Source organism: Alnus glutinosa, chromosome 8 (assembly GCF_958979055.1).
Source record: "Alnus glutinosa chromosome 8, dhAlnGlut1.1, whole genome shotgun sequence".
Taxonomy (NCBI): Eukaryota; Viridiplantae; Streptophyta; class Magnoliopsida; order Fagales; family Betulaceae; genus Alnus; species Alnus glutinosa.
In genome coordinates this window covers 6,655,847-6,679,174 of record NC_084893.1, presented here as the reverse complement: position 1 = coordinate 6,679,174, position 23,328 = coordinate 6,655,847, and the positions used below count along the sequence as shown (strand labels likewise).

At 36.0% G+C, this 23,328-nt stretch overlaps 2 protein-coding genes and 1 long non-coding RNA gene across 3 annotated transcripts; 1 reads left to right on the top strand and 2 right to left on the bottom strand.

Moving 5' to 3' along the window:
• Positions 1 to 1,984: 1,984 nt before the first annotated feature.
• Positions 1,985 to 3,253, bottom strand: LOC133874501 (uncharacterized). Its single transcript, XM_062312336.1, has 2 exons — positions 3,018 to 3,253; positions 1,985 to 2,920 (listed from the first exon to the last, which is right to left on the bottom strand). Exons 1-2 carry the CDS (start codon positions 3,166 to 3,168, stop codon positions 2,466 to 2,468), a joined length of 606 nt encoding a protein of 201 aa, XP_062168320.1. The 5' UTR covers positions 3,169 to 3,253; the 3' UTR covers positions 1,985 to 2,465.
• Positions 3,254 to 12,586: 9,333 nt separating this feature from the next.
• On the bottom strand, positions 12,587 to 14,745 carry LOC133875690 (uncharacterized). The gene is made up of 2 exons (XR_009901476.1): positions 13,612 to 14,745; positions 12,587 to 12,783 (listed from the first exon to the last, which is right to left on the bottom strand). It is a non-coding gene; the product is annotated as an uncharacterized LOC133875690 (long non-coding RNA).
• A 3,808-nt stretch (positions 14,746 to 18,553) lies between these two features.
• On the top strand, positions 18,554 to 21,042 carry LOC133875069 (L-type lectin-domain containing receptor kinase S.1). Its single transcript, XM_062313066.1, has one exon. The coding sequence runs from the start codon at positions 18,880 to 18,882 to the stop codon at positions 20,860 to 20,862; it is 1,983 nt and encodes a 660-aa protein (XP_062169050.1). The 5' UTR covers positions 18,554 to 18,879; the 3' UTR covers positions 20,863 to 21,042.
• Positions 21,043 to 23,328: the final 2,286 nt, after the last annotated feature.

Genomic DNA, 23,328 nt, shown 5'->3' with positions numbered 1-23,328 from the left:
TAATTAGAGGCATTCCCAACCAGCACACCTTGCTTATCCTACCCTCTTTTGCAAGCCCTTTCGACTTGAGTTCAGTTGTGTGATTTACTGTTTCATCACTATGGATTGGCAATTTTTGCATTGCTTCCAATATCTTAGTTTTCATCCTAGCTTTCTCTAGTTGGTTAGCAGCAAGGGTTTCTAGAGATGAATATATATATATATATATATATATATATATATATATATATATATATATATATATATATATATATATATTTTATTTGTTGCGAAAAAGAATAAAGGCATGGGAGATGCAAACCCTTATGCTCACGATTTCACTAGATTAGTCACTTCAATTCTTTCCTTTGAAAGCATTGCTGCTTCTTCTTCTTTCTTCTTTCTTTCTTTCTTTCTTTCTTTTTTTTTTTTTTTTTAATTTGTTTTAATTTGTTTTTTTATGAGTTTTCAATGCCTCCAATAAAAAAGTCACTTATGTTAAAAAAAATAAACTCTCAAAATTTCTCACTTTAAAAATAATTGGTCTTCTCATAATCTTGCAATCTTGACCATTTACTTTTTAGGGATAATTGCATCATTGGTCCATGTGGTATGCCATAATTATTTTTCACTCCTTATAGTTTAAAAAGTTCATGGGAGGTCCTTGTGGTTAGTAATAATTACAAATCGATCCTTGAAGTCAAATTTCATTAAAAATTTTAACAGATTCTGTCAAATGCCACGTCAGCACCATGTGTTACCAATCAAATAGCGACACGTGTCCATCTTAATAAATAAATATAAATTTATTAAAAAATAAATAAATATACATATTTTTTTAAAAAATAAAAAAGAAAAAAAGAAAAAGAAAAAAAGGAAAGACAATGAGTGGCTAGGCCACCCCCAATGGCCTAGGGGTGGCCTTCGGGTCACCCTTGGATCTACTAGGGGTTGCCCGATGACCACCCTCGGCCACTGGGAAGGCCGCTACCACCCCCAGAGGTGGCCCAAGGTGGCGCGCGGCCACCCCTTGCCTTCCCTTTTTTCTTTCTTTTAAAATAATAATAATAATAATAAAAATAAGTATATATATATATATATATATATATATATATATATATATATATATATATATATATATATATATTTTAATAAATTTATATTTTTTTATTAAGATGGACACGTGTTGTCATCTTATTGGCAACATGTGGTGTTGATGTGACATTTGATAGAATATGTTTAAATTTTTAACGGAATTTGACTCAAGAGATCGATTTGTAATTATTTCTAACCACAATGACCTTTCATGAACTTTTTAAATCATAGAAAATGAAAAATAATTACGGTATATTACATCGACCAATGATACAATTATCTCTATTTTTCACGAAATATCTTTATAATTATTTTCTATCTCCTCTATGTATAAAAAATATTTTTGATAACCAAACATGTCCTTAACTTCTTCGGTTCATGTGAGGTTAGTATCATTTAACCAACAAATTCCTTGTCACGACCCTAGAATTGGGGAGAAAGTTCTCTTCCCTTTTTCTTTCTTTTTTGGTGGTCGTTCACACGGACCTTTACTTTTTGACGGCTCGTTCGTCACGATTCCAGAAGTGGACAGAAAGTTCTGCCTTGTAATTTACTTTTGACTCCTTTCTTCCTCCGGTTCAAGCCTTAACCAATGTATATGATTGAATCCCTCCTTGGGTTGAAATACAGCTGTCAAATCTTGCAATTTAAGACTTTCATTTAATAATTTAGTTATGCCTATTTGAATATATTTAAGTTCACATTTGCTTTTGCTTATGATATTTATTATTTTATTGTTCTCACTATAATTTAATTATTTAAAATATTTATAGTCTTCCGGAAAGAAAGTTTCAAAGCAAGTGCTCTCCTTAGAATCTTCAAAGGTCCGCAGCCACATGGCATCTGGTGCCTCCCTCGTTGACCTGTAGAATCAGAAAAATAAAAACTCACGCAAATTAATACAAATCAATTCAAAGAACAAAGAAATGTAATTCTTATACACAACAGAAAAACTCGCACGCGTAAGCCACTCAGCCGACTGACTCTGAAACCAGAACGTGTCAAGAGCACAGTTTGACACAGTACGACATCTAACTGGAATTCACGTCTGTTAAAAACGAGAACGTGGCACAAAAAGAAAAGAACACGGGATTAACGGCGAATGACGGAACCCTAGCGGCCTAATCTTTGTGCCAAACAAACAAGTTGCAGCGAATATGGAACCCCAGGGCAGAAAAAGTCTCAGGCACAAATTCATGTATAATCCCCATTCAATAAGGATTTTAGAAATAACAAATCCCTCAAAATTCATATTCAATCACAATACCTAACTCAGCTATTCACTCTCACCCTTTTTTTTTTTCGTTTTTAATTTTATAGTTCTTCGTCATCATCTATTTTTCTTCGCTAGTATAGGTTCCTTAACTATTTAAGTTTTTGTTTTAGGGGCCTCAGTGCCAGTAATTGCAGTGAGGAACACAATACGGATACGAAACTCTAGGGTTATCCTGGACATGGCGGCTATAGCGGTAGGCTTTTCCGGAGCAATTCCGAGCGCCGGAAGGATATCCGACAGGAGGCGAACAAGTCCGCGGAACAAACCGGTAGGCTGACGAGTTTTTCAACGAATCGACGGCTACGAACGGCGATCCAGACGAGGAGACATTCACGCTCGGAGTCATCGACGGAGGGGGAGAGATTTTTTTGAGAGATGTAGGTGTCGAAAGGACGGCTCTGATCTTCAGAGGATGAGACATCGCCGACGAAGCGCGATCGTACTCTTCAATGAGATTCGCCAAATCTTCGTCAGAGGAGATTGAAATTAGTGTTTCCAAATCTCCGTTCGGCAACTGGCACCTCAGAGTCACAGAATTGCCACAGAACTCTAAAAGCTTCAACATTAACTCTGTAAAAAAGTAAAAAATAAAAAAATAAGTTCACAAAAACTAACAAATTCAACGAAATTGAATTAAATATCATTGCTGGAAGCGAAAAACACGAACCTGCAAAGGAAATAGAGCGATCGACAGCGAGGACTCGGGTAAGGCCGCCGACGTAACGAAGATCGCCGTCGGTATAGCGAGGGAGGATCTTTCCGCCATAGCTACAAAGAAACTTGATAGTCTCTCTCTCTGCGCCTCTGTTGGACTTCATGTCTGTTCGTACAGTTTTGAATTCGCGAAAAGAAAAGAGAAACTTCGAGAGAAAGAAAGAGAGGGAGAGAGAGAGGGGGATCTCTTTGAGCTAAACCTCAGGGGAGTGGTTTCCTTGCGTATTTATAGGAGGAGAGAGAGTAGAGGGCTGACGTCAGGGTGGAGCCCCACGCGCAAATTGGGGTTAAATTTAAACTTGACGGAAACGGAAAAGCAACCGAAGCTGCCTACTCTGTACTCCCCGTGACCAATTCCGTTTTAATATTCGGATATTCGTTTTCCTTGGAGAAAGCAATAACAGTCGCTGCGTCAAGCCGTCAAGCAACAAGAAAATGGCGTGTTCGGGTAGCGATCAGAAGAGTAGCGCGGGCCTCAGTGGGTCCGACCCATAGCACCCGGCAAGTCGGCAACAGACCAATATTATTTTGTTATTATTTTTTTTTATTACTATTATTACTAAAAAAAAGAAAAAAGAAAAAAGAAAAAGAAAAAGAAAAAGAAAAAGAGAAGTGAAAGTGATATTATGCCTTTATATTATAAGCTAGTATTTAAGATGTGGTGTAACGTTGTGGCTAGTGTGGTATCAATGAATTTCACTTAGGTGTTGTGAAAAAATTACGGCACATTTATAGAATTTTTTTTTTTTTTTTTTTTAAGTACCTAATTCAAATTCGTTTGTAATATACTAAATCGTGACCGTTCATTTATAATTAATGATTCAAAAAAATGTCACATCATTTATTCAAATTAAAAGTTGTTAAGAGGACTATTATTTCTTTTTACAAATTTTAAGGATGTCGGTCCACATTAAATATTGAGCTAAAGGGAAGCCAAACCAAAGGAACGTATCAAGCTCGTCCTCACGAGTAAACCAAGAGTTCACCGCGCCTATCCTTCATCAGATGTGATCAACACAAGATGTAAATATCAAAAAATAAATAAATAAGAAATTTAGTATTTATTAATTAAATTTATTAAAATACACGGGATTAATAATTAGATCATAAGTAATAATATTTATATTATCTAAAATAAAATAAGTCTAAGATAAAATAATGAAAATTAGAATAATAAAATACTACTAATGGATCTTTCTTCGGGTGACATTTTCTGATCTAAAATTTCGCTAGTGAGCTGGTTCGGTCTATCATTTCTAGGAATTGTGAATATCAATATTTATTTTTTTTGTTTTTAAATTTATGTTTGCATGATTTAGAGAATAGATTTGAACTGTTCTATTCCCATAGGCAGTGGCAGAGCCAAAATTTTGGTTCAGAGGAGTCAAGATTTTTTATTTTTATTTTTGAAAAAAAAAAATTTGAACATAAATCAATTAAAAACATTAATGAATATAATTAACAAAATAAATAAACATGTTTAAAACATATAAATGTAATTTACAATTTATTTTGCTATGTTTAGCGTTAATTTATTTAATTGTTCTCAACAAATCTTCATATTTTGAAATCACTGCATGATTCATTGTAGATATTCTTGAATATATCATTTTCAATGTGCATAACTAGATAATCATTTATCTACTAATTTCTTATTGGTTATGCAAACAATTTTTTTACAAATTTATTGCTGGAAATTTTCTTTCAGCAATAGTTATTGCAACTGGCAAAATCAGTGATAAATTTGTTAAATCTATCGCGACACGAGCTAGTTTACAATATTCGTTGCTAAAAATGTTCTTCGAATTCGGTCTCTATCATTATGACGGTATTCAAGAATTTTTTTTTCTTAAGCCAGGATCTACTGGCAAATTTGTTAAATCTATCTCGACAAGAGCTCAAAACTATATATATTCATAAGCAATTAATTTAAAAGTACAATTTAAATATAAAGGCTTAATCAATATAAAAGTTGGAATACATACTTGAATCTTTTTTTTAAAAAAAAAAAGTAGCAAGAAATTACAAATCTCAAATTGCATTATTGAATGGCTTCTTATTTTCTTTTTTGTCAAATAGCACTCACAGTAGATTGAATATATATATATATATATATATATATATATATATATATATATATATATATATATATATATATATATATATATAATCCAATAGCTTAATTGAATTTATTAGAGATAGATTTTCCTAAGAAATCTAGCGAATTGTTTTATTTAGCAGTGGAGAATAAAACCAAGTCATGACTCATGATGCAGGCCTTCTTGTGCGTGCCTTTTATGTCTTTATCGACAAATATGACAAAAAGTCATCCTTTATTTCATGCTTTAGTTTTTGACTTTTGTCAAAATGGCTCACAGGTGTCGCGTTTTGCTTAAAGCCTTAAGCCTCGTTTGGTTTGCAGAATGACTATTTCATTAGAAAAATGAATAGTTATTTTTAGGAATAGAAGGTAGTAAAATTTAAATTTAAATTGACTTATACAAGAAAACACAAAATCAAATACACCCCCGAGGGACTTGCGTCCACCCCCGGAACGCCTCGGGGGTCCACCGCGAGGCGTTCAGAGGGTGGCGCGACCACCCCCGGCTCCATATACTGGCTGGCCGGCCCCCCCAATGGGTGGCCGGCCAACCAGTTAAGGGTTTGGTTTTTTGGTTTTTTTTTTTAAAATAATAATAAAATATAAAATAATTGTTTTTTCTGAAAAATATTGCATTTACCCTAATGAATAGCTATTCCTCTCATTTTTTAGAGGAATAGGTATTCCTCTTCGTAAAGGAATATGTATTCCAATGGGAATACATATTCCAAGAAATAGACCACTACCAAACAAAAGAATAATTATTCCATAGGAATAGTCATTCCATTCTAGTGGTCTATTCTGCTAACCAAACGAGGCCTTAGGGTTCATTTGGGTTTACGATTTAAAAAAGTGCGATTTAAAAATGTACGATTTGAAAATGTGATTTTTAAAAATTCAGTTAAGTATTTGGCAAAATCGTAATTTGGCCTTTAAAATCACAGGTTAACTTTTTAAAATTATGCGTTTTCAAAAAAGCACTATATTACCTACGATTTGAAAAAGCAGTTTTCTGCATTTTTAAATCACAATTTTTTAAAAATGTCAATTTTCAAACTGTTCATTTTCTGCGATTTGATTTAAAATCATATTTTTTGCCTACAAAATCGCAATCCAAAACGCACTCTAAAAATGTTTTTTTTCCTACGCTAAAGCCTTTAACAGTTAAACCAGCGTCTCTCAACATTAATAAAACGGCTCGTTTTTTGTAAACAAAAAAAAAAAGCCTAAACGGTGTGTTTTGGCAACTAAAAAAAGACTTCGTCTTCAACCTAGCTTGTGTTCCTCAACATTGGTCTCGACTCTGACCTAATTATCCATTCGACAGAGCATAAAGAAATCATGCCAATGAGTTGTAAATTCCACTCCTCTTGAAAAAGATTTACTCACTGATAAATGATTGGGGGTGAGCAACCTAAGGTATCCAATTTTATTTATTTTTATCAAAAGTAAAGAAGAATTTTGAGAAGCGAGAAGGGAATAGAGCATTTCACCCCTCTCGACCCTCCCTCCACCCTGCCCAAAGGTAAAATGATTGTCTTTTGTTACATGCAACTATACAACTCCTTTAGTGGGTTTGTCTTGATCGATGTGAGTGAGTTACGTTGAAACAACATCATAGAAATTAGAAAAGAGCAGACACAAAAATGAAAGAAACAACAAAAGCAAAGGTATTTATTTTCAAAATTTTGAAAAGAAAAAAAAAAACTCATTTTAGATTAGCTTTTGCTTGAAAATAATTTGGTGGGAAAGAGGTTGGTAGGAGAATTCAGTCGAAGCATCAAACATCAATGGCCTCGAATGGTGCAATCTCCTTTATGACGCACAAACTAATATCTATTAATATTAGTTTGTTGCCGACGTACTTAACAGAAAGAGAATAAAGGCAAATCATGCTATCAGCATAATGAATAACATCAAGGCAATCGTTTCTCTTTTACGTCTCACCAATTGATTTCCCAAAGTTGTGTGAAAAGAATAAAAATGAAAAATATACATGTTCATCAACCAACTAATCTTGTATATATGTCGATTGATGTCCCCTACAAAAGTTTCAATCCATTAAACTGTGAGGAGTCGAGGACGGTGGTCCGGTGATAGTCTAGTAGAGGCTTAGCGTTGTTTTGACGGTGGTGTGGTAGTGGAGAATGATAAGCTCAAAATTAAAAACTCAAAATATTTAATTTTTGATTAATAACTATTATTTTTCATCACACAAAACACCATTATATATATATATATATATATTTTAAGTTTATCATGCAAGTCTTTTATAGAAATAGAATTTAAAAATTAAGCGTTAAGCAATTACAATGTCAAGAATACTACAAGCGAGGGCCTTCCTCCATAAAAAACATGTTCGTTCATAAGAGAAAACGTTTTCTTGGTTAGCCTATGAGCTACTCCATTTTTGCCTCTCTTCTTACATGGTTCACCCTTCATAACTACAAACCGCTAAGCATCACTCGAGCATCTTCAATCAAGAAGCCATACTCACACCAATTCTTTCATTCTTTTTGTAGAGCATGCATAATCTAAATAACATCACCTTACAATTCCACCTGTTAATGTTCCAGTTCTATAGAAAAATTGCGGTTCTTAGAGCCGCTATAACTCCAGCTATCAAATCAAAAATTATTTTATACCGAAACCAACGGAATCCGAATGAAACCTAAACTAAGTATATAATTTTAGAGAATTTCAAGGAAACATGAGGCTGAAAACAAAGTGACCTTTTACACTTAATTGAACATAGAGCTGGACACGTGGATGGCACTTGGGAGTTTGAGGACACGTGGAAAGATGTTATGGATCAGTGGCACCACTCAGATATCCTCAAAATTCAGTTTCCTAGAGAGGTTCATGTGTGGAGCTGACAGCAAGTGTTTGGCTGATTGTAGCCGCAACCACAAACTTTAAAATTTAAACAGATTCCTTGTATAATTCATGGGGTTGGTCACTTGGTCTTGGCTTTGGCTTTGTTGTATTGGAAAACAACGTAAGTACAGGTGTCTTGCGGACGCGTCTTGCACGAGTTCGAGATTTGTCTTTTAACTTTTTAAGAAAGACATACAAATTATAATGAAGAGAAATGGATGAGACTCTGGTTAGTGGTTCTCAGTCCTTCGACGCTTCTTCTGTGTTCTTTTCTTTTTCTTTTTCTTTTTCTTTTTTCTTATTTTAAATTTTAAATTTTTAAAGCTATGCTGAAGGACTAGTTAATGGGAATGGTTCTAAAAGGCAAGTGATTGTTGATAAAATACGAAAAATAGAAAGGAGCAGATAGCCAACAGGCTATGGCCGGGCGGAATTGAGTAATGCTATGTACCTTTTGTTTTTATCAATTTATTATTATTATTATTATTTATTTTTTAAAATTAATGTGATTAATAATATTATCATTCTATCAAAATTTAATAGTGACTCATTTTAAATTTAATAATGATTTTTAAAGTTGTATCAGCTTTGAGATAAAAGGAGAATAAATAGATTATATGTAGCATTACGTGGTAATTGTTTTTGTTATTATTATTATTATTAATTTTTTTTATTAATTTTTTTTATTATTATTTTTTTTTTGTATGCTATACCCTTTGTTCTTAGAAAAAGAATAAAAAATTTTACTGTATGGACTAAATTATTATTTTGACCTATTTTGATAACTTTTGAATTATTTTTTATACTGTAAGAAGTAATTTGTAATTTAAGCCAATCGCATAAATTAATTTTTATATTTTTCCCTAAATTTTAAAATAATTAAAAAAAAAAAATTCCCCAACTAAGCCATGGTTGTACAGCTGAAACTAAATCATTAAATGGACACGTAGAGCCTGTTATGTTTGTTCCTAAATAAAGTACTTTAGGATAACATTAGACTATTCCCCTTGGCTTTACATGGTCAGCACGAAAAGTAAATAAAAGTGCAAATTTTGGTGTCTATTATGTGGCGCATTAGGACGCAGCTAGATTAGCAGGATTCCCACTTCCTCTGGTTTCCATTCATCTCCTGTTCCTTTTGTCAGTGGCACTGATCCTATGAGCACTGTTGCGCTCTTTTCTAATCCTTAGTTGTTATTGTTATTTGTAACTTATCTATATATATATATATATATATAAAAAGCACTATAGGATAAGCCCTCTATATTTCTTTTAAGAAAAAAGTGTTTCAAAACTATTAGTGTGATTGAATCAGTGATAGACCTTAATTTGAGTCTTGGCTGGATTTACTTTAGCAGTCCAAATCAATAGCTGTATTTTCTAGAACTGCTAGATATTTTCTACAATTGGTTGCGTGGTGGTCTCTTGAATTGGTGCAAATCAACATTGGATTTTATAAGTCTTATATTTTTGTTGCTTTTCGCAAGTAGATATGGCAAGGCTCACGACCACTTGGAACGGAGTTAGAAACTCTTTTGGCTACGGATCAAAAAATTTTGTAAATAAAGGTCCCTAGACTATTTTATTTTATTTTATTTTTACCTGAATTGTTTTTGGGGGTTTTAGGAATTTGGGAAGGGCATGGCCTATACCGGCCACCCCATAAATCCGTCCCTGCTCACGGCCAACCTGGGTAAGTGGGCTCTTTACAGCCCAAATAGTTACATGGCCCATCAAAGCTTAATCAGCCATAGGTCCAACAAATAGGGCCCATTAAAACTTCAAGAGTTACATGGGCACTCTCAACCACATGCTTTTCTAGATGTGGAGCAGGCCAGGAAAGTTGTATGTGTGGTCATATATTACAAATACTTTAATAACTCGTTGCTCATTTCTAATGTATTTTTTTTTCTTTTTTCACTGATTTTTAATCATGAGTTGTTTGGAAAAGCCAGAGGATCTAATGGGTCAGCAGCCAAACTAGATAGTTAGGAAAAAATAAAGAAAAAAAATGTATTCATCAAAATTTAACAGAATTTGTAAAAATACTCACGCGTAAATCTTTGAAAATTTTTATAATTTATAATTTATTTTTTTTTTAAATAAAGGTATTTTGAAAATTTTGACAAGATTTGACAGAAAATTCTAACGAATGATTGAAATTGAAAGATAGATACCCTAAAGTGACACTTTTTAAAGTTTGAGTACTTAATAGCAAAAGTCATGAAAGATCAGAAGTTAAAAGTAGAGTTTTCCATAAAAATAAATGATGGAACGTGCTTGTTTAGTTGCATGCTATAATTCCTAATTTTTTTTATAGAATATGAGTGATAGGATTAAGGTTTTGAAGTGTTTTTCACCCTTATGAATTTGTTTATGGCTCATGGAAACAAACAATGGGATGTGTTGGTTGGGTGTATTTGTTTAGTAGTATGCTATAGTTATCAAGTGATGATGAAATATGGATTATGTAATTATGGGTGTGTGGTGGCTTTAATTATTATGAATTGTTTGTGACACATGGAAACAATCTAGAAGATGTGATTGTTTAGTTGTATGCTATAACTAGTAAGGGGTTAAAGAATGTAGATGATATGACTACAGTTCTGAAGTAGTTAGAATATGGTGATTAATGTGAAAATATACATTTATTTATTTAGAAGCTTTACTTAGCTCTTCTAAACTAACATCATGTTTGAAATATCTCCTCTCTTAAGTTAAAAAAAACTCTCAATTTAGTGTATTAAACTTTAATCTTTTTGTAATTTTACCCATCCCGTTAGGGTTTGGGGTTAAATCAGACAATTAAAGGATAAAATGACCTTTATGTTCTTGTAAACTTTATAAAATTATAAAATTACCTAGAATATTTTAAAAAATTTTCACCTCTCCGTTGGGATTTAACGTTAAATTTTAACAAATGGGTGAGATTACAAATTTTTCAAAGCTTGATACACTAAATTGAGAGTTTTTGAACTTTTAAGAAGGGAGATTGCAAAAATAATGAAAATTCATTACGGTTAAATGAAGTTTTTTTTTTTTTTTTTTTTTTAATTTTTTGGGTTAAATACATATTTGATACATGTGGTTTAAAAACTTTATTTCTTGGTACATCAGTTTCAATCTGCATCACAGATGGTACCTGAATTTTGAGAGATGTGATATAGTAAGTAATCTTTTTATACACGTAGGTTGCTTGTGTTCTCTATATATATTTTGGTGATGGATTGCAGTAAATATTGTTTCTTGAACTTTTTTTTTATTTTTTGATAATTATTGTTTCTTGAACTTATACTTTGTTTTAGAGTGATTTTTGTTGAATTGTTATTTGGGTTGTGATTAATAACATAATACAGAGAGCTGAAGTGGAATCATACGGTGGCTGTCCCTCCCTTTTTTTTATGAGATATGTTACATGCACATCACTTGTACATCTTTTGTACATCACTTTTTAAAATCAATCATTGGATCTGTGGGACCCACATGTGAATCCTTCTGGGTCCTACAAATCTAATGATTGATTTCGAAAAGTGTTGTACAAAAAATATACAAGTGATGTGCAAGAATCATTTCTCTTTTTTTATAGCAAAAGTGGTCGTTCTCTCTTCCCCTGAGCAAAAAGACCATGCTTGTTGGCCAACTAATGCGTGTCAAATCCCATGTTTAAGACTAAGGCTCCATTTCACCTCAGGAATTTGGATCCTAACTGAACCGGAGAGTATTCGGTTAGTTATAGGGCAGGAGTGTATTTGTCTAAAAAAATGTGAAATGACAAAAATACCCCTAATATAATAACTAACTGGATACTCTCCAGTTCAACTGAACTGGAGAGGATCCTGTTCCTTGACTCAGTTTGTTTCAGTGTAAAATATTGTTTAGATTTTTTATTTTTTTATTTTGGTCTTGTACGATTGGATTGGAAACTGTGGTCAAATTGAAAATTTTTAGTTGACCAATAAAACATTATTTTATGTCCGTAAAATTGTTTCCCTTCCTTTAAATTGTAAATAATTTTTCGAATTTGAACTTTTTCTTATACGCACTCTCTTTGCAATTCATTTTTCGCTTTTGCCGATTGTCGGAATTAGTTTCCAAAGATTTCTGTGTTAGAGAATATATTATGGAGTTCAATATATTCTCTAACACAATGGAATCCATCGCCTGCTGTCGGCGCTCATTGAAATCCAATATTGCCATCATTAGAAGTCATTGGCCGTTTTTTGTTACTGTTGAAAGTTGCTGGCCTTTGTTTGCCTTAACTGATTTTCCGTACAAGCAAAACGTCAAAAATATTTTTCGTCAAAACAAATGAAGCTTAAATTTTATTATATCTCTAAAAAGTTTTGAAAGTGAAACTAATACATCCATGATAGTTGAATCAAGTGTGGACTACTTTAGACTCTCTTTTCTCTCTCTCCTCTTTCTCTCTTCTGACCTTCCCACCGTTTCATGTTGTTTGCCGGGTGTCACACCCCCGTTTTGGGATATAAGGAGAACGAGAACTTGAGCTATAAAACATCTCTATAATTTAAAACATATACACATTTTCCCAGGAATAGCACATGGCTATATTTCATTATAAGAATATATACATAGTAGTTCTTTAATTATTACATCATTTTTCTAGGAATTCAAAATAAATATGTACAATACAAAAGTTAGACCGGTTTTTATCGATCTATTGCTCTTAGGGCGGGTTCTATGCCATCCATAAAGAAAATACTCCGGTCTACAGTGTCATCTGAAAAGATTTTGGAGGAAAAAGTGGTGAGTTTGACAACTCAGTAAGAAAAACACAATAACAAAAGTGTAATTTTCTTTTCAGGAATTCTAAATAGAATTCAAATAATTTAGCAAGTAAAGAAACAGTTAAATGACATACAATTATATCAAATGTAGAATGGTGCATGAATCATTTATGCTACGTGTAAGTTTTAACCTCTCTTGGTCCAATATCCGCTAATTAACCATGAGCGGCGCACGTTTGGCTCGTCTCGAAAGACGACTATGAGCCCATCCTGTTGTCACAGGGGAGAGCCGTACCGGGTTGGGAACTTCCCTAGGTGAAGGCCTCCCCGGCCGGTAGCCCACACTTTAGTCCTTCTGTGTGGTTGCATAACACATAGCACATAACACGTAACACATATATGATCTGGATTGTCTATGACATGGTACCGCGGGGGTAAAACTGTGTGCATATGAAATATATACTACGATATTATCAACCTTTGCTCATATGTTGCACATATAACACATATATTATGATATCATCAATCTTTACACATGTAACACATATATTATGATATTGTCAACTTTATTCATATGGTGCACATATTTTGAGAACTATGATTTCACCAGCTTTATTCATATGGAGCACATGTATCAAATATAAACCAAGTATGATCACATGAGATTTCATTCACATCATATGACAAAAGCATTATTATATTGATAATAAAAAAAACAAGTAATATTAAAGAGTTGAAAGAGTTTAGAAAATTCCCGACTTTTTCTTTTGAAAAAGTTTTATTAAAACTTTGCCGGAGTTTTGAGGTAGTGTTTCCCTTACCTGATATTTTCTTAGCAGTATTTTTGCTACCTTCTCCACGGTGTCAAAGGGAAACTTGCTTGCTGCTGGACCAAGTGGAAACAGAGAAGAGAGCTGGATTAAAAACAGAGAGAGAGAGAGCTTGCTGCTTTGCTGGACGTGAAATAAAGTAAATGAGAGGGTTCTTTCTTTTTGTTTCCGGGCTGCTAGTAGGAAGGTAAACATGGAGTGTTTTCTACAGCTTTGTTGCTTTTCTTTTTCTGTGCAGTGGGGAGGGTTATTTGCTGTTTATGAGAGAAACAGAGATAGAAAATTAAGGGAGAGTTTCTGCTCTTCTTTTCTGTTACAGGCCGAGAAGAGTGAGAGCAAAGAAGGGCTTTTCTTCTTGCTGATTTTTCTGCAAACTGAGGAAGAAAAGAGAGAGTTTTTGCTCTTGTTTCACTGCTGTTTAAGAGAGGGAACAAGGGGAGTTTTGTTGCACCTTAGCTGCTGTCCAAAACATGGAAGAGTGGGTGTTCTTCTTCCACTATTCTGATAAAATCAGAAACAGAGAAAGAAATGGATTGTGGGTTTTGTTTGCTGCAATATACAGCAATAATAATCTGCATAAAACCAGAGAAAGTGCTGCTGAAAGTGAGAGAGAAACAAGGAGAAGAGAGAGAGCTTTTGCTGCACTATTTTTCTGCAGAAGAGGGAGAGTTTTCTGTGGCTTTTCAGAGGGAAGAGGCTGCTGTTTTTCGGGAGAAAAACAGAGAGTTTTACCTGCTGTTTTTGTGAAGTAAAGAAGAGAAGTGCTGCTGGTTTTTCAGCATCTATTGGTTGCTGCAATTATACAGAAAATAAAGAAGGAAAAGGGAGAGATTTTCTGAAATGAAGACCGAGAGAGAAGAGAACTTGAGAGATAAGTTTCTGCAGAAAACAAAAAAAACAACGAAGAGAAGAAAAGGAACTTCTCTTGCTGTTCTACGTGAGTCATAAACCAGAAAAGAGAGGGGAAGTTGCTGCAAAAACAGAATAAAATCAAGAGAAGAAGAAGAAGAAGTTGGCGTGAAATGAAGGGGTTACTCCTTCCCTTTTATACTAAATTGAGTGGTCAAGATCTCTTGAGCTTAATTCAATCCATTGGATGGGAATTGAACTTGGGCAGCAAGTTTGGTGAGCCATGTGGGTGACGTACGTGATGAGGAGGAACACAGCACCTGGACATCTATCCTCAACCAACTGATAGTTAGCTTCTAACTTAGGAACTAATTTCCTAACTAAATTTCCTTTCGATGGTTTCTCTGTTGATTGAACTGGGTTGGGCTTATGCACATGCTGGAAATCATGGACTGGGCTGAGCACAATAATATGTAATAATGCAAGCTAAAAAAGAATGCTGGACTTGTGGAAAAGAAATGAAAACAAACCTGAACATGGGTTTTAACTACCCACGTGAACTATAACATTTTTCTTAAGTAAAAACTAGTCCCTTTTTAAAACATGTGGGCTGGTTCTACTTGGATTGGGCTGCCATATGGACCGGGTTTGTGGACAAAGTAGCAAATGGGCTGTGCCGAGTTAAAAAGATGTACCCATCAATTATTAATGCTAATTTTCGCCCTAATTAGAGGGACTATTTTTCGCGGGTGTTTTCGTATCCTTAACGAAGTTTAAAAATTATGAAATTTGGAGGTAGCTATAGAATTTCGAGAAGAGTGTTTTGGATTTTGAATCGACCAAAACGGAGTTCGTTTGACCACATTTTCGTGATTTCGAAGTTTAAGGTCAATTTAAACCTTTATTGAACTATAATTAAACTAAAACAATAAAGATAAATGTTCCTTAGTAAATAAAAAAAAAAAAATACAGGGTATTACACCGGGGGAGGGAGGCTCTTGCCTCCCTCCTCCCGGTTTTGTTTGGTTCTTCTCTTAGCCTTTTCGGGCTAGAGAGGTTTTTGTGCTAGAGTCTCCCAGCCACTAGGGCTGTTTGGAGTTTTGTGTCCCCTGGACTTGTCCGGTGGTGGATTTTAGTCCTCCTAGTCAGTTTGGACTATGGAGGTTTGGGTAGTCTTTTAGTTTTTTATTGTTTCATTCGGTTAGCAGGAAATCATTTCAGAGAGGCGTCGGAGGAGGAGATTCTGTCACTTCGGTGGCTGGCGAAAACTTTGGTTGGCTTACAGTTTTTTCATTCTTTGAAGGCCAGATCTGCACTGTTTCACAGCCCCCCAGTCGACATGCGCCCCTTTGCCGTGCTCATCGTCGTCCTCTGGTTCAGACGCTGCCTTCTACGGCTGGGTAGCTCAGCGGTGACCGGCGCGTGGCATCCACGCGCCAGGGTGTTCTTCGTTCTTTGGGCCGCGCGTGATGGCCATGTTCCGTATCTTTGCCGTGTAGGGTGGTGCCCAGGGGTTTTTCTTGCTTTAGGCGGTTGCAGGGGTTGTCCTGTGGCGGCGCGTGTGCTGCACGTGCCGTCTCCGGTGGTGTTTCCTCCGACGGCAGATCCTGCTTTGGGTGTTTTTTTGCTTTTGACAGATTGTATTTAACAGCTTGCTTTGGGTTTGATTTAGTCTGGTCATTGCTTTTAAGCACAGTTTTGTGACCGACTCCATAGTGCAAGTAGAGGTTCATATCTCAACGTAGAGGCACATTTCTGTTGGCTAGGCTTATTAGTAGCAGCTGTTGGTATAATCTGTGATTTGGGTAACTGTAATGGGGCATCTGTATTTTGTTAAGTCCATGTTATCTGTAATCTGTACTTTCGTTACCCTTTGAGTGTTATTAATGAAATCTTTACACTTTCCCTTCAAAAAAAAAAAAAAAAAAATACATCCATGATAGTTGGGCATACTTTCGATAGTCTACCTTGTGTCTATCTCGCATTGGAAAATGAATTCCCCCCATTGGTTTGATTAATTGGTATATTCATTTCAAATCTATCATACATGACCCTTCGAAGGTACCTTACAAGACTGAAACCATATAGAGACCATACTGATCTACAAAAACTAATAAGTAGATAAGTTATTTATGCTCTTGTTGGGGATAAGTTCCACTCAACTTGATCCAATGAGGAGATAGACATCTAGCAACAACTTTAGAGAAATCAGTCCTATCCCTGATGGAATTGGGATATGACTCATGGTTTAATCAAATAAGAAGAATGATCAGATTAGAAGTCTAAAAAAAGATATCAGATTAAAATTCTAATAAAGGGTCAGAGTCCAATTAGAACTCTGACGGCAGTTCTAGATCAACAAGGAGCAGGAGTCCTAATTTAGGTTTGACTCCACCTTTTTGCCTATAAATAGGCCCATACCCCAGGTATAAACTAAGTCTCAATTTTTATACATAGAGCATTATTTTCTTACAGAAGCTAATTTAGGTATCGGAGAGGACCCCCGGAAGGGTCCCTTATTTTTTGTTGTATTGCAGAATTATTAAAAAGCGTGAAGAACATCAGAAGAACGTTCAGATTCACACCATACCGGAAACTGTACCAACAACTCTGTTTGTTTTGACGTAAAATATTTTTCGTTGTAAAATATTTTTAAAGAAATCATTTTATTTTTTCTTGAAAATATTTTTTGGCGTTTGATTCGTACGAGAAAATCATCAACGGTGTAAAACGAAATCCGACAACGTCCGGCCGTCTTTCTTGGAATCTGGCGAACCAGATTCAAGCCAAACAAGCCAAAATTTGACCAATACGGCCGGAATCCGGCCATTTCCAGGAATCTGGCCTAGTTTGGCCGGAATTCGGCAGTTATTTTCGGATTTTGACCGTACTAGTCAAATTCTGGCAATCGGATACCACAATTAGAGGATATTCAGAGGTAAAGTCGGGCTATCAACAAGCTCCAATGTCCGGCGGTGACAGATTTCCACAAATGTATGTGTAAAAATGAAAAATTTAAATCCAGAAAACAATTTACGGTTTTCAAAATCGTAAATCATTTTCCAAAAATTAAAGAGCCTCTTATGGTCAAATTGAAAATGATTACCATTGATTATTATTTTCACCCCACCAAATATTAAAAAATGCCGAAAATATTTTCTAAAAATATTTTTCGCCAAAACAAACGAAGCATTAGACTAAATTGATTTTTAAATCTAATATCTAAGTTTCAAAAGCATAAATACCAAGAAATTGAGATAGATAGCTAGTGCAATAGCCCTAATCGAGCCATTCATTTTAAATAAATGATTCAAAATTTGCCATGTCAGCAATATTAGATAAAAAAATAATTTGAAACGTTCTCTATTTCTAGTGGTTGACTCCTATATCTACCTTGTCTCCACTATAAATGCCACTACCAATCTACTACCACCGTCATCAAAGACTATGTTGAGGGTAGTTGAACCACTCCTTTTGGCTACAGAAGTGATTCGATTGCAGGGATGATTCGATCACCCCCAAAGGATTTGTTGGTTTAGGATTGGTTTTGTCTTCTTTTTTGTTTTTTTGGATAATTATTTGCTATAAAGTTGGCAAATTTTTTGTTCTTATCTGAGGTGGTTTGCATGAATGTGATCTTAAAATGACAAATATAGATTTTGTCATATAGACATACTTTAAAGTCTGAAATACAATTTCTTAGATTCAGAGATATGTTAGAATATTATTATAGCGTAAATGAATTTTGGTGAGAGAGAAGGGAGGGGAGAGAAAGAGAGTGAAAAAAAAGATATGCATGTGTGTATAGTGCAACTCTACGACAAATACATTTTGCATTTGATTTGTATAATAAAATAAAATGATCTTTTAATGAATTTGTTAGCTATTTTAGCATAAAAGTGAAAATGACTAAGCTTTTGAAAATTCTCTAAATATTTGCCAACCACTCTATCAGTTGAGCAAATCTTTAGCCATTTTGTCGAACCCCATGTAGAACCCAATGCTCTGGGGGTTTTACCACGCTTTCAATTTTCAAATCACATTTTTAGACACAAAAATGAAAATGGTTCCCTTTTTGATCGCATGAGTGGTTTGGCCAGCCTAGTCAAGCCACCCGTTTTCATGTCCTGTCGACTGTTGTGTTTTTGAGTGGTAAAGCGCCCAACTCGAGGATCTCACCCAGTCACCCAAAGGCAAGTTCAGCAACTTTTTTTTTTTTTTTTCAAATTCAATGCGGGGAAGGGAAGCAAATTCAGCAACTTGTAATAGTCAAACAAATGGTGGATTGGAGAACAACGCTCTCAGAAAGTTTTCATATCCAAATCATCTTTGACCGATCCTCCACACCCACCGCACCTCTTCTAATCTCGCAGCCGCCGACCGTTTCTGGGTTCACCAAAACCTGTACGGATGCTCTCTCTCGTACCCATCATTGTACTCCAACTCTTCCTCTCCCCCACCTTTGCTGTCGACTTCCTCTACAACTCCTTCAATGGGATCGTCAATGGCACCAACCTCACACTCATCAACGACGCCCTGGTCGACTCCTCCGTCGTCCGCCTCACCAACGACTCCAACCAATTCGCCGTCGGGCGAGCCTTCTACCCCACCAAGCTCACCATGATCAAATCCACCCCAAACAACTCCAACTCCTCCACCATCTCTTCCTTCTCAACCTCCTTCGTGTTCTCGATTTTGCCCGAGATCTCTTCCAGTCCCGGCTTCGGCCTCGCCTTTGTGCTATCGAATACTACTTCTCCGCGCGGCGCGCTTGCTAGCCAGTACTTTGGGCTCTTCACGAACGCTACTCCTTCCGTGGCTCCCCTTCTGGCAGTTGAGTTTGATACGGGACGAAACCCAGAGTTCAATGACCCGAATGACAATCACATCGGGATCGATCTCAATAATATTATATCGAGGACTACCGAGTCGGCCGGGTACTATAACTCGAGTGGGGGTTTCGTCCCTGTCCAGATGCGGAACGGTCAGAATATACGAGCTTGGATCAATTTCAGTGGTACGAGCCTCGAGATCAATGTTACTATTGCGCCGATTGGTGTGCCTCGCCCGTCTAGGCCTACTCTTAGTTTCAAGGATCCGGTTATAGCTAATTACGTTTCGGCTGATATGTACGTTGGATTTTCGGCATCGAAGACTGACTGGGTTGAGGCACAGAGGGTTTTGGCTTGGAGCTTTAGCGATACAGGGGATGCTAGGGAAATAAACACGACGAATTTTCCGGTTTTTGAGCCGGAATCGTCGTCTAATTCGTTGTCATCTGGGGAAATCGCTGGGATCGCCATTGGTTGCGTTGCTTTTGTGACGATTTGTGTATCTGGGTTTTACTTTTTTTGGCGAAAGAACAAATTGAAAGATGAAGAAGAGGATGAGATCGAGGAATGGGAGCTAGAATACTGGCCGCATAGATTTTCCTACGAGGAGCTTAGCCAGGCCACAGATGGGTTCTCCGATCGCAACCTTCTGGGCTCGGGTGGATTCGGAAGAGTCTACAAAGGAACTCTCCCAAACAACACCTTCGTCGCAGTCAAATGCGTGAGCCACGACTCGAAACAGGGGCTGAGAGAGTTCATGGCAGAGATATCAAGCATGGGCAGGCTGCAGCACAAGAACCTGGTCCAAATGCGAGGATGGTGTAGAAAGGGCAACGAGCTCATGCTCGTCTACGACTACATGCCCAACGGAAGCCTCAACAAATGGATCTTCGACAAGCCCACCAAGCTACTCGACTGGGAACAGCGCTGCAAAGTCCTCGTCAACGTAGCCGAAGGCCTAACCTATCTCCACCACGGTTGGGACCAAGTGGTCGTCCACAGAGACATAAAGTCGAGCAACATATTACTAGACTCCGACATGCGAGGCAGGCTCGGAGACTTCGGGCTCGCCAAGCTTTACCAACACGGTGAAGTCCCTAACACTACACGTGTGGTCGGTACTTTAGGCTACCTAGCGCCCGAGCTGGCTAGAGTGGCCGCACCCACCACAGCAAGCGATGTATACAGCTTTGGGGTTGTGATACTAGAAGTGGCATGTGGGAGGAGACCAATAGACATGGCGGCGACGGAGGACGACGTAGTGCTGATGGAGCGGGTGAGGGCGCTGTACGCACAGGGAAAGGTGGGAGAGGCGGCGGACCCAACGATTAGGGGGCAGTATGAGGCGGAGGAGATGGAGATGGTGCTCAAGCTTGGGTTGGCTTGCTGTCACCCTGAACCGCAAAGGAGGCCCACCATGAAGGAGGTGGTGGCGCTGCTGGTGGGCGAGCAGGTGGCCGCTGCGCCAGCGGACTTGTTGTCGGACTTGGCGCGCGGTGACACAAGCTCTGGTGGTGGTGGTGGGTCGGAAGAGGCTGCAATGTTCCAGCCTCCGGTGTGAATGCAATTATTATTATTTATTTTTGCTGTCTAAACAATTTTTGTGAATGACATTTTGACAGCAGATTTTTTGACAAGTCAACTTTATTTAATATCTTGCACGACTTTTTTTTTGTTTTTGTTTTTTAATTTTTTATGTTTGTTAATAATTTTAATGTATTTTGCATAATTTATGGGTATTGCCAGTGCGACAGAGTTGGAAATAATTTTCTTACAAACTAAATTAGAGAATTTATTCCAATTTAATTTATAAAAATATTGGTGAGAAATATTTTTTATTTTTTATTTTTTAATAATTTTAGGAGGATGTTCCTCGAAATCTCTCCTATTAACTCTGAATTTTATGTCGTCCGTCAAATAAAAGTAGAAGTATTAAGAGCTTGTCTAGGTGTGCGATTTTTTTATATTATATTTTATATTTAAAATTATAAATACCAAAAAAAAATTATTTTTTTAAATTATATTTAGATGATTTAGAAAACTTGAAATAAAATTAAAAAAGAATTAGATAAAACTTTGAAAAATAATTAAAACCCAGCCAAGACCCAGCGAGGAAATTCTACTCAAAGTTTTATCTAATTCTAATTAAAACAGCAATTTAAACATAATTTTGAAAAATAATTAAATATAATAATAAAAAAAAGTATTACTCAAACCTGCCCTAATGTATTGTATTATATTGTACAATTTTTTTTCTGAAACTGACATCGATAGCCCGTACAGATTATTTGACTCGCAAATCCTATCTTTGATTAATAGGTGTAGGTGTAGGTGTAGAAAAGGTAAGTAAACTAGCTTGATTTGACGTATTCTAATTATTATTTGCTGACTATAGCCAATTAATCAATAAATAAAAATAAAAAATAAAAAATAAAAAAAGACTAACTACAGGGAAATAAGGTGCAATATTGTCAAGGACTCAAGGCACATGTGGAGCAATTATTTGTTAGTGTTGCATCATCAAATTCTTGCAGATTCTGGAAATAATAAGGTCCATTGTGGAGGCCGTGGAATGTTATAAAGCATATGTAGTCCAATATGATCTTTTAATCCATCTACGTATTTTTTTTTTTTTTTTTTTTTTTTTTTTTTTTTTTTTTATCAAAAAGATAGGCGAAGGGAGTAGCGTGATTAGAAGCGGTACAAAAAAGGTTTAGACGGTAAATATTACAAACGCTCCTTCAAATATGATCGACCTATAACCTAACTCAACTCTATTAAGATATGACTAAACCCAATACCATATCATTGCCCAACTTGATAAGGCTTAAAGACTAAAAGATGATATATTTTAATGAAATGTTGGTGGCAAGTTGACTTCAATGTTCCTTTCAAATGTCTTTAATACGACAATTCTTATTTTTTTGGTTGTGGTTTTTTCTCCCAAAATAATTATGGACCGATTGAAGAAGTCATGAGTTGCCTGGCTGGCCCCTACGGTAATTGAATGATTACAGCTAATATAAAGATTGTAGTGGCAACTTGACCTTTTATATATATATATATTGTTGGTTTAGAATTGTGATACGTGTCATGGATCTATTATTTTTAAATACTAAATCAGTTATTTAAGTAAAAAAATCGGTAATTTTAAATATTGAACCGATTTTATCATAATTTTAATAAATTTATTGTACTTTTAATGAAAAGATCATGGGTGTTGCATTTAGGGTCCGTTTGGGTTTGCGATTTCAAAAAGTGCGATTTAAAATCACGATTTTAAAATGTGCGATTAGAAAAAGGGATAATTGCACCGGAGGTCCCTGTGGTATACCATAATTATTTTTCACTCCCTATGGTTTAAAAAGTTCACTGGAGGTCCTCGTGATATGCAATAATTACAAATCGATCCCTGGCGTCAAATTCTGTTAAAATTTTTAACAGATTCCGTCAAATGCCACGTCAGCGCCACGTGTCGCCAATAAGATGGCGACACGTGTCTATCGTAATAAAAAATATAAATTTATTAAAAAATAAAGAAAAATACTTATTTTTTTATAAAAAAAATTCAAAAAAAAAAACAAAAAAAAAAAAAGCTGAAGGGGTGGCCCAGCCACCCCTTTGGGGGTGGCCTGGCCGCCCCCAGCCACTGGGGGTGGCCGCGCGCCACCCCCAGTGGCTGCAGGGGGTGGCGCGCGGCCACCCCCAAGGCCCAGGGAGTGGCCTTCGGGCCACCCCTAGATCTACTAAGGGTGGCCCGATGGCCACCCCCGGCCACTGGGGGGGTGGCCCGTGAATATTAGGAGATGTTCAAAAAATTCAACATCCTATTTATATAAAGGCATTAGATTCCAATTCCTTTCACAGTTTTAAAATATTATACAGGCATTATATTCCAATTCCAATTTCGCTTATATATATATATATATGCAATTTCTGTGAAAGGAATTGGAATCTTAATGCCTTTATATAAATATAAGCCAAATTGCATTTCAAAAAAAAAGAAAAAAATGAAAGCGAAATTGCA

Coding starts and splice junctions, on each gene's coding strand:
- LOC133875069 (XM_062313066.1), top strand. CDS start 18,880: ATGCTCTCTCTCGTACCCATCATTGTACTCCAACTCTTCCTCTCCCCC.
- LOC133874501 (XM_062312336.1), bottom strand. CDS start 3,168: ATGAAGTCCAACAGAGGCGCAGAGAGAGAGACTATCAAGTTTCTTTGT. Junction 2,921..3,017: donor TCGCTCTATTTCCTTTGCAG/GTTCGTGTTTTT, acceptor ACTTTTTTACAG/AGTTAATGTTGAAGCTTTTA.